Here is a 16,382-nt window from a genome sequence, read left to right on the forward strand (position 1 = left end):
AGGATCCCCCCTCCAGTGCCACTAGCCTCTAGCTGGCCATATTTGACTCCCCTGTTTCCCCAAACCTGTCTAATAGCCTCCCATTTTCTCTTTCTAGCTTTGTTTCTTGTAAACATACAACATTTGCCTTCCGCTCTTGCAACACACTATTAATAATTCTCCTCTTATCCCTGCAATTCAGTCGCCTCACATTCCATGATATTATCTTCACATTCATCATGTACCTGTGATTTTTCCTTTTCCCCTGGTTCTTGACCCATTACTCTTGAACTTCACGTCAATAGCCAACCTCTTTAATTCCTGCAAACCCCTGATTTTGGTCAATGCCCCACTTGATTTTCTGTTTCCTTGATCACAATGTGCCTTTCACTGTCTATTTTTTTGAAAAGGGCCAAAGCTTCTTTTCTGCACCCGTCAAACACCACTCCGAACTCCTTACTCAGCTTAATTATATTTTGATGTACCCAGATTGTTGCATCTATCTCCCCATCACTTTCTTCTTCGATATCTTGGAAGTTTAAAGGTTCAACATCTTCAATATTCCAAGACTCTGTTTCCACTCTGTCTGTTATTTGCATGCCTGATTGAGATTCGAGAGAGATAGTATTAGCTCTTTCCTCGTCTATGGATGCTACAGCGTCGACGAAATCCTCTCCCTCGCTAGGGTTTTGAATTCCACCAAAGAATTTTCTTGGTCCTCTATGATTGCCTCTCCAGTAACACTGTCGAAGAATTCTCCTTCACTAAAGTTGGCTTCTACCTTGTACTCCATAGGATCAAGCTTTGAGACCACCGTCTCTTTTGTCAAAGAGTAATCCAGAATTTGGGCTTCATTAATTGAGTTTGGGCCTTTTTTAAAATAAAAACCCCTTGTTTCTGAGCTTTCTTTTCCTGTAGGACCCGACCCAGCTTCTTTATGATTTAAAATTTTCACATGTGTTGTTGGGTCGATGCCAACTTTGCTGTGCATCCCACGTGCCTGCCGCCATCTGTGCCAGCAATTGAATTGCTATTTCTTCCTCCATGTTTTTTAGTTGTCCAGTGACTTCTTCAGCACTCCAGTCACCACCAAGGTCTGAATTTCCGGCCAGATCAGAATAATAAAGGTAAGACCTTTTTCCGATAGCTTAACCTCTTTCGGAATATTTTTCCCCATCACCTTTGACTCTCACCCTTGCCCATTTCAGGTGATTCTTTAGGGAAGTTTCTTCTTCAGTTTCTAGCCATCCACCACATTGTTCATCAATGGCTTTGAATGCACTTCCGTCCAGAGATGTAGCGGGAGGCCCATAGCTCTATTCCAAGTTGAGTTATTTCGTTGTGTACAACATCCCGTTGTTGGTGACCACCATTGGAGATATAACTTCAGATGCTTCCAAGTCCACTCTCCATGAAGGATTTGTTCTGCCATGTGCTTATTAGGGAACTCAAAGAGGAAAGAGTTTCCATTCATCTCATAAATGTTGACCCCAAAAGCCTTGTCCCATGTACTAGTAGCCCATCTTCTAATATGTGCAAGAGTGGGTATCTCCTTCTTCCCTGCAGCAAAGGTCCCAACAATGCACCTTCCCAGTGAACCTTGTGGAGCTTCTGCGTCAGCATCATTTATGACCATGTCTCTCCTATTTTGACATATTTCTGCATGAGATGTTGCCTTTGATTGCCACTTATTGGTTCTGACTGCATCGACATAAAGGGTTTTTGGGTCTGTTCTTCTAGATCTGCTTGTACTTGTACTAGGGACTTCCTTTTGATTTTTAATAAAGCTATCTACCTTTAATGCTATGTCCCCCACCCCTTATTTAATGCAAGCTCTGGTATTATAATAACTGATCTGTTCCCTCCTTGAACAGTAACAATGCTAATCAATCTGCCAAACTTATTGTGTTTTCTGGCACAGTAAAAATCTGCAAACTTGTCATTGAGCTTCCATCTTCTTGTATGCATTCCGGTGTCCCTTGAGGCTTCTAGCAAATCAAAAGCTAACCACTCCATGGTTTTCATGTTAAACTTGGTTCTGCGCATTAAATTCCTACTTCTTTCCACCCATTCGAACCAGGTTTCTCTCCTACTGATCAATCTCGTAATATCATAGGACTTGAAACCAACTGCAAAATAAATTCTGTTCTCCCCCATGATGCTTCTTAAAACCTATTCTAGTAATTGTTTCAGTGATCACAGTGGGTGATAACTGTTGGCTAAAGGAAAGAAAAGATCAGTTCCGGTAGAGACTAGCCGGAAAAATTCACGAAGGCTTTAAATGGAACTCGAGTGGAATATCTTTGTGACAAGTTGGGCATGATTAATATCAATGCTCCAACTTGAGGGGAGTGTTACAAAATGTTCAGACATATCTACACATAGTATATAGCATAATCATAGGTAGCGATATGTAGGGATTTTTCTGATTTTGTTTCCTTAGATTTACTTGTATTCCTACAAATAGCTCTTATTCTTGGAATAATATTACAAGGAAATTGATCCACTGTGTCTATATTTTACAGTACAAATAGGAATTTTATGGCTTCACCAAAGCCAAGGATAAAAGGTTATTTCTCAGGTGAACAAAATCATTTTCCATCCCCTTTGAAGCTTTTTTTTATTTCACTTTCTCAAGACCAAAACATGATGGCTACTGAAGCAACGTCCCAGGCCCTGGATCTTCCCTTCTTCTAAATTACCAGCAAATTCAGGATCATTGTATCGCTTCAAGTGTATTACCTTATAATAGGATCTACATAGATCTTGTTAGCTGCAGTTTAAAATGTTTGCAGATGGGCCTGAATCAATTGTAGTAATATCTAATGATCTATTTACTTGAAGTGGCCCTTTACTATTAAAATGAAAAATTGTAAGAATCTGTTTGACAGGTTTACCAATACGATTCCATGTTGAATGTAGATGAATAGTGCTAGGTTGCAATGTCCCGTGGAATACATCTTTATTTCTGTGATTAGCAGGCTATTTCATCAAGGGAGGTGGAAGATTTATTAGCATTGGAGGAGAAGTTGGGCAGAGCACTTTCAAAGAAGGAAAGAAGTAGAATAGGTGTTACCAACCTTAGGCTGTTCTTGGAGGAGTTGCTCCTTAAAAGGTACAATTTTTTTTGTTTCTCCTCTTTTGGTATGCCTCCGGTCTTTCATTTAATTTCTCATTAAATTCCAAAATTTCAACTTTCAAAATGTAATGTTACCCAGGTACATGGATAGTGTGCCATCAATAATTCCCCTCCTCGAGAAAGAGTACCGGAACAGCACTAGAAAGCTGAGTGAATTAGATCAACAACTCAGGTTTGCAGCCACTCTCTTAGTCGGGATAATGCAGAAGGGACAATTTGACCTGGCATTGATACATATTTCATTTTAACTGTTCATAGAGGGATCTATTGTAATTTTTCCTGGCAAGAATATTTACTGTATCTCTGTTATCTTTATATACTTTTCCAATTTGATATTTATTCCTCTGTTCCAGCTCTTTGAATGAAGCAAAGCTGAAGGAGAAAGGAAGAACTTTCCATGATCTATTTCTAACCAAGGTGTTAAGTTTGCCCGAAACCAATATATGCATAAATTCTATCTTTTTGTTTTTTTGGACAAAGGTAATGAATATATATGCATAAATTCTATCTTCATCCCATAATATCATTTTTCTTTTGTATTGCGGGGAAAGACCATCGTTCAAGTGGTCCCCATTTAGTTTATACACTGGTCATGTTTCTTTTGCTTGCCTAATAGTTCATAGTGTTCACTTTGTGCTTACCATTAGCTCATTCTTAAAAGTTAAGTGACATTTTTTTTAGATAAGCACCCTAACTGAAGTTTGATTGTTTCTCAGTTGTCACTGCTGTTGAAAGGAACAGTTATTGCACCACCAGAAAAATTCGGTAAGATTATGTCCCCAGCTTGGTATTCTGATCTATACAGGTTGTATCTATTGAAGCGTTACCTGATGTTACTTTCAGTTTTAGCAAATGAATCATTCTTTCTGATGTTACTTTCAGTTTTAGCAAATGAATCATTCTTTCTTGACATAAAACGAGAGCGACTGATAGCAACCAGAAATAGAGAATCAAAAAAATAGAAGAAAAAAGTAATTATACTGGCAATAGTTTGTGCAAGGATCTTAAACACAATTACACCAATAAAGTTGTCCGTATGGAGAGGACAAGACTCCAGAATACAGTAGTCTCAATGCTGAATTACATACCCAAATAACTAATTACTAATCCTCATTACTTATTTACAGAGAACATAATAGCATTAGACTTGCACTATAAATTACAAACTAGGAATAATACTGCTAGACCAACTATTGGAGCAAATCAAGGGAACAGTTTCTAGGCAACATCCATGGAAGTTGTGTTTGTCCAAAACTCTTCAACTCTTTATGCTTTCGTCAATATTTCTTCTGAAGTACGTCTTGAGAGGTGGGTCGGTGTCAGTGCACCCCCCTGAAAAGATGTCTACTTCTCAAGGCAGAAAAAGGAAATTGAAAAGAGTTTTAATTTCTCCATTAGCGAAGGGATGCAAGAGTGGTGGTTCCCTCCCATACACAATCTGGAAAGGAGTCATATAGGCTGAAAAATAGTATCCTCTGTTGAAAGAGTATTCAACCCAAGGTAGATATTGAAGCCATGATTTTGGCTTGTTGTGAGCAAAATAGCACAAGTAGGTTTCAAGCCATCGATTGGCCACCTCTTTGACTGTCGGGTTGCGATATGAAGTATCCACGAAGCCGAATGCGACTAAGGCTAAAAGTTCCTGTCAAAATACAGTTGGTGAAAACAACATCACGATCCAAAAGAATAGAGGGAGGTGAACCATGCAACCTGACAATTTCTTTACAAATACCACCGGGCACTGCTGATGAGATTGTCACGACCCGATTAACATTTGTCTGACAACCAAAACTGTCTATGAACCCTCTAGATCTGAATAGTAATGTCTACCAGGACAAGGCCACCGACATACCTTAAACAACTTGTCGGATGAGCTGGCAGGTTGAGGCAGAATTTGCTCCACAATGACTGGAATATTTGATTGAAATCTGCCCCACAAATCAGCTAGCAGATTTGATTGTAATCAACTCCTATAAATATGGGATAGCATGTATCTTAGGAAAATATATTAGTTGTTATTCTAGGAAATAGATTAGGGGAAATCCCTTGATTCAAGAATCTCCCAAGAATCAGGGATTGATTAGTTTATTTTGATCTTACTTTTCTCTTATAAATACTGAACAATTCTATGAATACAAAAATACTTTTGTAGTACCTAAACTTTCATGGTATCAGAGCGGGACGTTTTCCCTTAATCTCACATGAACTAAACAACTTTCCAAGGAGATCATCTTTCTGGAACATCAAAATCAAACAAAGGTTCTTCCCTAGAAGTTCAGACAGAAAATCTGATGATTCAAGGAGGCAGTGCTTCTCACATGTCCTTCCGGTTAACTTCTCATCGATTGAACGGGAAGAACTACCTAGAATGGGCACAATCCATAAAGCTTGCAATTGATTGGTCGCTGAAAGTTGGGACATCTGACCGGAGAGACGAAAAACCCGAAAGTTCGATACCCAAATATGAACACCTGAAGATCATAGAATTCACTCGTGATTGCCTGGTTAATAAATTCCATGGAACCAGTCATAGGTAAACCTTATCTTTTTTTACCTATTGCTAAGGATGTGTGGGAAGGAAGATACATTCTGATGTAGAAAATGCTTCTCAAATATTTGAATTGAAAATTAAACTATGACAGGTTAAGCAGGATGACGAAGAAGTCACTGCTCAGTTATTATAATAAGAGTGTTATGTGGATAGTGTGAAAGCAAAAAAAGGGGAAGAAAATGAGAGTTTACCCTTTTTTTAAGCATGATTAAATCGGGAGCCTTGGAGTAATTGGTAAAGTTGCTGCCATGTGACCAGGAGGTCACCGGTTTAAGCCTTGGAAATAGCCTGTGGCAGAAATGTAAGGTAAGGCTGCGTACGATACACCCTTGTGGTGGGGCCTTCCGCGGACACCGCGCATAGCGGTAGCTTTAGTGCACCGGGCTGCCCTTTATTAAATTGGGAGTTTGATAAGGTTAGGTCAGTCGACAATCTTTTTGGCTTGACCAAGAAGTCTTATGTCCTCCGAGTGGCACGACATTTTAACCGAAAAAACTTGCACAATTCATGGAAAAAATCCTTTGCCCCTCACTTCGTGAAACCTTTTCTGAAGTTAGAAGCGAAGAAACTAGGAGGAAAGTTATGTTAAGACTTGATTTAAATGTTGAACTAAAACCTGCTATAGATTTTTCAACTCTTGTGACAGTGAAAAATAAAGATAATAGAAAGAAAAGACCATGGTGCGATCATTGCAAAAGACACTGGCACACTCTTGAAACATGTTGGAAGATTAATGGAAACCACCAAACTGGAAACAGAAGGGAGTTGATAATTGTGGCTTCCAATATCAACATGGTCAAGCCTTCTAAACAACTCATTTGAGCAGAGCAGCAACCTCCTCCTGATTCGTCTCCATTTACAATTGAACAACTAGAGATTCTGCACAAACTCCTTCAATCTCCCCAGTTCTATGCAAATGCACCAAATTCTTCTAGTCCTTTTTGTTCTTTTGCTGAAACAGGTATTGTACCATCTGCTTTTCTTAGTGCCAACTCCAACCAGAAAGATTTATGGATCATAGATTCAGGAGCTACTGATCATATGACTGGAAGTTTCCGTGCTCTCTCTACTTATACTCCTTGTGTAGGGAATAATAAAATCAAGATAGATGATGGTTCCTTCTCTGAAAAGGAACTGTTAAACTATCACCATTCCTCACACTTGATGATATTCTTATGTTCTAAAATTGTCTTGTAATCTGGTTTCTGTCAGTAAATTAACCCGTTCTCTTAATTGTCGTGCTATTTTTGATTTCGATTTGTGTGAATTTCAGGGAAAGGTCTCGGGGAAGACGATTGACAGTGCTAGAGAATATGGAGGTCTTTATTTTCTTGACAACGGGGACAACTCTCTACAACTGAATCTTGTTTGACCTCTACTTCTGTTTTGAATAAAGTCATGCTTTGGCACTATAAGCTTGGACATCCAAGTTTTTATTATCTAAGACATTTGTTACCTCAGTTACTTGAAAATAAAAATCCGTCCTTGTTCCAGTGTGAATATTGTGAATTGGCTAAACATCATTGATCTTTTTTTCCCTCTCAAAAGTACCAGGCTTCTAAACTTGTTATGATGATTAATAGTAATGTTTGGGGATCGTCTAGAGTTTCAACAATGTCTGGAAAACGATGGTTTGTAACTTTTATAGAAGTTGGATTTTTTTTTTATTGAAGGACAAAGTTGAGGTTAGAAATTTGTTTGAGACTTTCTATGTAATGGTGGAAATACAGTTTAATGAGAAACTAAGATTTTTCGAAGTGATAATGGTTCTGAATTTTTTAATGAACAATTTGGAAGTTTTTTCAAAAAAACCAGGGTAGTCACCAAAGCTTTTGTCCGAATGCACGTTAACTAAATGCTATCGCAGGAAGAAAGAATTGGCACCTTTTACAGATATCTAGGGCCTTAATTTTTACCAGTAAAGTTCCACAGTACCTTTAGGGAGTGGCTCTCTTGACTGCTACTTATCTTATTAATAGGATGCCTTCTCATCCTTTCAAATTTAAAACACCTTTTAACATTTTCAGAGAGAGTTTTCCTAGTTCTAAGTTAACTACAAATCTGCCATTGAAAGTTTTGGGTGTACAACTTTTGTTCATGTTCATAATCGCAGTAAACTTGAACCAAGGGCTAAGAAGTGTGTTTTTGTAGGATATGCTCCAAATCAGAAGGGATATAAGTGTTATGATCCTCAGTCGAAGAGGATAATTGTAAAGTCATAATGGATCTAACTTTCTTTGAATCCCAACTCTATTTTACCGCTCATCTTCAGGGGGAGTATCACGTAGGTGGAGAATCGTCTTTTTTGGGATATTGAGGAAACTAGAAATTGGACAAATGATGGGCTAGATAGTACAATAAATACTGATGTGAGGGATCTTGGAGAAGATATGAATAAGTGTGATGTAAGAGATGAAAAAGACAGTGATTCGAGAGATGATAGGGACTTAAGTGACCTAAATGATAAAAACTTTGATATTGAACCCGTAGAGCCTTCAAATAACAAAATAAAAATGGGAACAGAAAACAAACAAAACAATTACAGGTGTATTTGAGAAGGAACCGAACTCAAGAAAAAAAACGATCCTCAACACTATCAAAAGTCAACTTCGCAAGACCTTCTGGAATTCAAGGCAATCTTCCAACTGATTCTATTTCTAATTCTTTGTCAGTTCTGAACCTACTTATTGCAAAATGCAAAAGTGTTAGAAATGTTTCTAAATATTCTATTTCCATGTTTGTTTCCTGTAAAAAGTTGTCTCCTAGTTATTCAACCTTCCTTTCACAGCTTTCTAGTGTGGAGATCCCTTAAACTGTGTAGGATGCTCTACGAGTTCCCGAGTGGAAGGAGGCTATTTTGGAGGAATTGCGAGCTCTTGAAAAAAATGAGACATGGGAGTTGGTAGATTTGCTCGAGGGAAAGAAACTAGTAGGCTGCAAATGAGTGTTTACCACTAAATTCAAGTCAGACGGATCCTTGTAGAGGCGCCTAGTAGCTAAAGGGTTCACGCAGACATATGGCATTGACTATCTTCAGACGTTTGCTCTCGTAGCTAAGCTAAACTCAATTAGAGTTATGTTGACAATCGCGGTATACCTTGACTGGTCTCTTCTATAGTTTGGTATGAAGAATGCTTTCTTGAATGGGCAACTAGAGGAAGAAGTTTATATGGATCCCCCACTAGGTTTTGAAAAGAAGTACAAGTCAAAGATATGCAGACTTAGAAGATCTCTTTACGGTCTAAAACAGTCTCCAAGGGCTTGGTTTGAACAGTTTACTCAATTTGTGAAAAGACAAGGATATCTGCAAGGAAAAACAGATTACACAATGTTCACTTGGCATTCACCAAGGAAAAATAACAGTTCTTATAGTGTATGTTGATGATATCATCCTCACATGAGATGATGTGGTTAAAATGAAAAACCTAAAGGAGCGTCTTGCCTCAGAATTTGAGATAAAAGACTTCGACCCTCTAAAGTATTTTCTCGGAATGGAGGTTGCATGATCGAAACAATGAATTATTGTGTTACAAAGGAAGTATGTTCTTGATCTGTTAAAAAAAACGGGAATGAGTGGTTGTAGACCAGTTGAAACTCCAATTGGGCCGAACCTAAAGTTTGCGAAGGATGGAAAATCAATTGATAGTGGCCGATACTAGAGATTGGTAGGTGCCTATGCTGTGAGCCTAGTTAGTCAGTTAATGCATTCTCCACGAGAAGAACACCAAGAAGCTGTGTATTGAATCCTAAGGTATCTACAGAGTTCTCCTAGAAAAGGGTTGTTCTTTAAAAAGAATGAGCAAAGAAGTGTTGAAGCTTATACAGATATGGACTGGGATGGCTCCTCTATTGATAGAAGGTCTACTTCTGGATATTGTACATTTGTTTGGGGAAATTTAATGATATGGAGGAGTAAGAAGCAAAACGTGGTTGCTCGAAATAGTGCTGAGGCAGAGTGTCGATCCATGGCACAAGGAATTTGTGAAATGTTGGGGCTCAAGAGATTTTTGAAAGAACTAAGAAGACCTATGAGTTTGCCAATGAAGTTGTACTGTGACAATAAGGCTGCCATAAGCATTGCTCATAATCCAGTTCAACATAACAGAACAAAGCATGTTGAAGTGGACAGACACTTCATTAAAGAGAAGATTGAAGATGGGATTGTGTGCATCCCTTTTGTCCCAACAACTGAACTAGTAGCAGATATTTTCACAAAAGGCCTCTTCAGCACTACATTTGAGTCATTTGTTAGCAAGTTAGGCATGTTTGATATTTACATGCCAATTGAGGGGAGTGTCGAATGAGCTGACAGATTGAGGCAGAATTTGCTCCACAATGACCGGAAGATTTGATTGAAATCTGCCCTATAAATCAGCTAGCAGATTTGATTGTAATCAGCTCCTATAGATATGGGATAGCATGTATGATACCAAACTAACAAGGAAGACAAAATACACTCTAAATCAGTCCACAAATCTTAAGGATCCGAGGACCTTTTTGGAGACCACTCTCGGATTCGCCACCAACAACCAGAATACACGATATAGTGGTGTATTTGACACCGAATCAGCAACCCAAACTAGGATTAACAACAATATATGACGAACAAGATGAACAACAACAATGTAGTAATAACAACACACGGGTTGCAAGGGAAACCATACACCACACGGCTATAAGATTACAAGAAGGTAAATAATAGAGAGTGTGACATACACTACTACAATGACCAAGAACCTATTTGTGTTCAAGCACAAAGACCCTTAATAATGATAGTAGCAACACCTACACTTTGCAAAGGACACAAGAGAGGACCTCAATCCTTCAAGCACCTAAGGTTCCAAGCAAACAAACAACAAAGTGAATCCACACTTATGTTGCTAGCCTAGTTTCGGCCAAGCCTCTAAAGATGAAAGAACTTGTCTTGTTTCAAGTGTGTTACACCATTTTCAATATGCAAAAATTAAGTAAAGTAACCCTAAAATGTTCTTTATATAGTGTATTACAAATAGAAGGAAAAGAGACCAAAATGCCCCTTAGATATTAGGCGCCCCTCTAGTGTGAATTAGTGGCTGTTTTGGTCGTGTTTTAAGTCCTTAATTCCACTTCTCTTGCACACATACTTGGACGAATTCAATACACATCCTCATAAGTCCATCTACGTGATCGCACTTGTATTATCCTCTCTATGTTGAGAGGAATTTGTCCACAAATTCAAGCAATCATCACCCTTAAGCTCTTCTTTTTGAATCATCTTTTCAATGCTCCTCCCAAGGTTAGGATGTTCAACTAAGGGTTCCATGAGGTCATCAAGCATGCTCTTTGGACTTACATGTTCTACAACCTGCACATAAGAAGAAAGGATGCTAGGCAAAGTGCTAGCATCGTCGTTAGTAGGCAACAAAGGGCCTTTGTAGGAAAACCCCACAATCCTAACTCTCGGCTTCTCTCTTTCTTCACCCTCCTTACTCTCGGCTTCTTCTTCCACACCCTCACTAAGCATGATTCTCCTTGCCATATACATAGGTAGTACACACTCTCCATCAACCGGCCAAATATCTTCCCACCTTCATCAATTTCCACCTTGGCTTCAAGCTCTCCATCTTGAGCTTTTTCATCACCCTCATTCGATTCAAGTCCTACCTCCTCTCCAAGGTAATACAATTTTCCCTCCCTAAGGATTACATTTCTCCAGTTGGGGCATTCACTAGCCTTGTACCCCCCACCTTTGACATTTAAAACATTGAAATCCCTTAGGACGAGAAATAGAATTTGGTTTACCTTAAGGGAATCTTAGTAGCTTAGTTGGTTAGTTACCTGAACTCCTGCCTTGTTGGTGAGGGTTCGATTCCCATATTGTAATCCCCTCCATCATTCCCCTTCCCCTCCTCTATAAAAAAAAAAAAGAAAAAAAAAAGAAATTGGTTTACCTTCGTTTCTTAGAGGATACCTTTGGGCCTTGGTTTCGGTTTGGACAACCTTGTTCTCGGTTTGGTTGGCATTGGATGAGTGCTCTTGATGTTGGTGCGCCAATCCGAGGAAGGTTGTTGGTGATTCTTGGGTTTGGAGGCCGAGAGCTCCCTTTCAATTTCTAAGGCCGCTTGGAAAATGCCATCGTTCGTGTCAAACTTGTGGAGGGTCATCCAAGAAGCTGTGTCCCTATTCAACCCGACTTTGAATCGTATAATATCATGGCTCACTTGTTCTCCTCGATGGTCAAGCTTCAACATCAATTGTTGAAACTCGTCATAATATGCCATAACACTTTTGTTTCCTTGCCTCAAGTTGTACAATTTGGAAAGAAGTTCTTGTTTGTAGCCCTCGGGTAAGTATCTTTGACGCATAAAGTACCTCGATCTAAACCATAGAGGTGTCTGCCCAGCAATCAGCATATCACCAAACCTCTTCACATACTCCCACCAAGTGTTTGCATACCCCTCAAAGTGAGCGATTGCATAACAACTCTTCTTCTCTTCAGTTAGATCAATCACTTGAAATATCCTATCACAAGATGACTCCCAAGCAAGATATGCCTCGGGATCACTCTCACCCTTGAAGATCGGAAGACTAACCTTGATGGAATTGAGGCCAAGCTCTCGGGTTTGGTGATCACCCCTCACTTCTCGGCCTAAATCAGCTTGCCTACCTCTCTAACCCCCATGTTGTTCCTCCCTACCATAACCCTCAACACGGTTTGGTGGATTTGGATTAAGTGGATTCAGATTTGGAGGATAGTAAGGCCTTTGGTTCAATGGAGTTTGGATTGGAAAGTGAGGTCTTTGATTAAGTGGAGGGTTTGGGTTTGGTAGCATTTGGGTTCCAAATCCGTCATGTTGGACTTGGTGAAGTGGAGGGAGGGTTGGTCTATCTTACTCACGGTTTTGGGGAGCATTTGGTGGTTGGCTCGGTGACTTGTTCATTTGGTGTAACATTTCGGGGGAGATAGTAGGGGAAGTGTTTTGAGGAGTTGAAGGTCGGGAACTTCTTTGGCTTTCTACCCACTTTAACTTCCCACTCATGGTATACACATCTCCCTTTATTGTTGCCAAATCCCCTCTCACGGTTCCATTTTCCATGCTCAATCTTTCAAGTGTTCGGGTGATAGGCTCAAGAGAGGCTTTCATAGTGTCAAGAGTACTATTGCCTACATTTTGAGATGTGGACCCTTCCATTGCAAGTACCTACTAAAAATTACCTACAAAAACAGCAAACAATTAGTTCAAAGCCTCACCACGCTCACACACTTCGATTACCTTACTCGTGGCTTCACAAGTATTGTAAGCCGGCTAAGGAATCCGTGAGGAGTCGAGGATTGAGCCTACTCTTGTCCAAGTTGGATTTCGGTTTGAAACTCAAACAAATATCGTAGGACGAGAGCCAAGAACTAATCAACGAATCAAAACGACAAAAACGTACACAAATAACGCTAACACGAACAAACGGGCACAAAAACTAACTAACAAACTAGTAGGAGATTACCAGGTTGCCAATTAGTGTTCGAACCAACGAATGAAACTAAGAAACAATAAAATGAAACTAAGAAATCTAAAATTTTGAGCTTAATTATGTTGCGTGAACAGTAAAACGTGATGACGTGGCAGCCATGTATTGGTCACGGTCTCACACAATTTTTGTCACCAACTTGAAGTTTTAGTCTTGCTACAATTTGGGAATGGATGAATTTTGTAGTTGGTGGGAAAATTCAAGTCTTAGAACCTTTTTCAAATTCAAACTCAAAAGGTGAGACTTGACTTGTACTATTCCCACATAACAAGGCTCCTTGAATCAAGGAAAGTGGTTGAAAAAGTTTATGTCAAGTCTAGGAAGTGATGGGTTCAAGTCTTCTCATCAACAAGTCTTACAACTTTATGCTTCACCTTTTTAGATCTAGTTTGCACTTTATGAGAGCAAGTGAAGAACAACAAGAACACAACAACAATCTTCAAGAACTACAACAACACCACCTTCAACGCCCACCCCAGTTCTTCACAACAACATCACAACAGGCGACCACCTTTCAAGTTCACATCAACAATGTCATCATTTTAAGCTCAATCTTTTAGATCTAGACAAGGTGCTAGTGATCAAGAAAACAAACACTTAGAAACAACTAAACAAAACAAAAGACACTTGAATCTAGACACCACAATTCAGCCAAGACTACAACAACAAGAACAACACGTTCTCGACTAAGAACACAAGATGGACAGATTTGTTTTTTTTTTTTTTTGATTTTCCAACTCTCAAGCCCAAGATTGATCTTGTTAAAACAAAATCAAAGATGACTCTGATACCAAATAATACCAAACTAACAAGGAAGGCAAGAAATACACTCCAAATCAGTCCATAAATCTTACGGATCCGAGGACCTTTTTGGAGACCACTCTTGGATTCGCTACCAACAACAAGAATACACGATATAATGGTGTATTTGGCATCGAATCAGCAACCCAAACTAGGATTAACAACAATATATGACGAACAAGATGAACAACAACAATGTAATAATAACAACACATGGGCACACGACTACAAGATTACAAAAAGGTAAATGATAGAGAGTGTGACATACAATACTACAATGACCAAGAACCTATGTGTGTTCAAGCACAAAGACCCTTAATAATAATAGTAGCAACACCTACACTATGCAAAGGACACAAGAGAGGACCTCAATTCTTCAAGCACCCAAGGTTCCAAGCAAACAAACAACAAAGTGAATTCACACTTATGTTGCTAACCTAGTTTCGGCCAAGCCTCTAAGGATGAGAGAACTTGTCTTGTTTCAAGTGTGTTATACCATTTTCAATATGCAAAAACTAAGTAAAGTAACCCTTAAATGTTCTTTATATAGTGTCTTACAAATAGAAGGAAAAAAGACCAAAATGCCCCTTAGAGATTAGGCGCCCCTCTAGTGTGAATTAGTGGCTGTTTTGATGTGTTTTAAGCCCTTAATTCCACTTTTCTTGCACACACACTTGGACGAATTCAATACATATCCTCGTAAGTCCATCTACGTGATCACACTTGTATTAATGTATCATAGGAAAATATATTAGTTATTATTCTAGGAAATAGATTAGGGTAAATCCCTTGATTCAAGAGTTTCCCAAGAATCAGGGATTGATTAGTTTATTCTGATCTTACTTTACTCTTATAAATATTGTACAATTCTATGAATAAAAAAAATACTTATGGAGAGCTCACTAATAGCTGGACATAGTGGACTTAGCACTTGATCATGAACCTATGTACTCGTATCTGCATCGTAAAATGGTGCAACGCCAAATGACGTCAATACACTTAATGTACAATATTTAAAACAATAAAAAGGAACTTGACAAACATATAATGGATACGACAAGTACAATTAAATAGAGATAATCAAGACATAATGAAAACATAGGCTTGAATCATAACCATTTAAGTTAAGTGCATTAGTCCTCTTTAGTTTATTTTGGGAGTAAGCGGTGAACCGAAATAAACCACCATATGAGTGCATGGAGTCTGATCTCAGCCCAAACAGCTAGACATCCTATACCTTATCGGGTATAGGATATACATGACATGATTTGCTAGCATGGATCCATAATAAGCCCATTTCGCTACACTTGAAAGAGTCGTCCGACTTACAGAACAATCCTTAACCTATGTAGGAAAACGTAGTTTCAGGAATTTGTCATTTAGACCAATGCCTTTTCAATCAACTGTCTAACCACCTTAAGCTCATAAAGTTTATGTTGTAGTCCTTTTTAACCCGTGTTCATAGATTAACCACAGTCGTCTCATGTTCATGGGTTAACCACTTAGGCTCATAATCTTATGTTAGCCACTTTAGGCTCGTAATCATAGGTTAGCCACTGTAGGCTCGTAATCATGGATTTTATCATTCATTAACATCATTAAGGATTCATGGATGGTTGTATTATAATTTGTTATGCCATGGTTCGTAAGTTAAGGATTTTCATAACTTTATGAAGAGTAAGCTTTTGGAATGTTCATTATCATCTTTAGCATAACATATGGTTATGGAGATTGTATCATAATGTCATAAAGACATTCTTGAAGTAGTTTTGTAGTGTTAGAAGTCACATGGATCATATCATTATGTTATAGTTCATAAGAAAAACATTTCATGATATTATGGAGGTTATGGAGATTTGGAAGATTCAAGTCGTTTTAACATAGCTTATAGATAGCTCATATTATCATGTCAAAAGCATAGTCAGGAGGGTTCACATCATCATGATAAAAAGAGAGTTCATATTATAATCCATGGAAGTTACATTTTAACAAGTAGTTAATAATGTGGAGATTCGTAATGATCTCATATTAAGTCTAAAGGGTTTAGGTTGAGTAGGTCCAAGATGGAGTATTTGGAGTGCAATTTCAGCGAGGTGACGCATGAGGCTAATGTGGTTGTGAAGATTGATACTCAGGCCATCCAAAAGCGAGAGGGTTTCAAGTATCTTGAATCTCTGATTCCAGTTGAATGGCGAGATTGACGAGGATGTCTACTCATTGTATTTTTCAAACATGTAGAAATTCCATAGAAATCACGTATGCTAGGTATTTGTAATGATTAGGGTAATTCAATAATTAAATCGGGGGAAAATTAGGGAAATGCAGTAGAAGAGATATTGGGATCCACATGTTGAGCTGTTAGAATTACAGCTAGAATTAGCTGTTAGGAGTAGTTACAAATGAATGGTG

General features: G+C 38.6%; 1 protein-coding gene across 6 annotated transcripts in view; it reads left to right on the forward strand.

The window, feature by feature from the left end:
* LOC107845562 (dynamin-like protein ARC5) overlaps positions 1–16,382 on the forward strand; it is a 60,868-nt gene that overhangs the window by 30,761 nt on the left and 13,725 nt on the right. For 3 of the 6 annotated variants that reach the window (XM_016689959.2, XM_016689964.2, XM_016689962.2), the window contains exons 5-8: positions 2,958–3,094; positions 3,198–3,290; positions 3,472–3,535; positions 3,835–3,883. In XM_016689959.2, coding sequence (XP_016545445.1) covers positions 2,958–3,094; positions 3,198–3,290; positions 3,472–3,535; positions 3,835–3,883 — 343 coding nt within the window. The remainder of the gene's footprint in view (positions 1–2,957; positions 3,095–3,197; positions 3,291–3,471; positions 3,536–3,834; positions 3,884–16,382) is intronic. The other 3 variants (XM_016689960.2, XM_016689963.2, XM_047398108.1) reach the window with 1 other exon arrangement.

The sequence above is a fragment of the Capsicum annuum genome, chromosome 10 (genome assembly GCF_002878395.1).
Source record: "Capsicum annuum cultivar UCD-10X-F1 chromosome 10, UCD10Xv1.1, whole genome shotgun sequence".
In the NCBI taxonomy this organism is placed as follows: domain Eukaryota; kingdom Viridiplantae; phylum Streptophyta; class Magnoliopsida; order Solanales; family Solanaceae; genus Capsicum; species Capsicum annuum.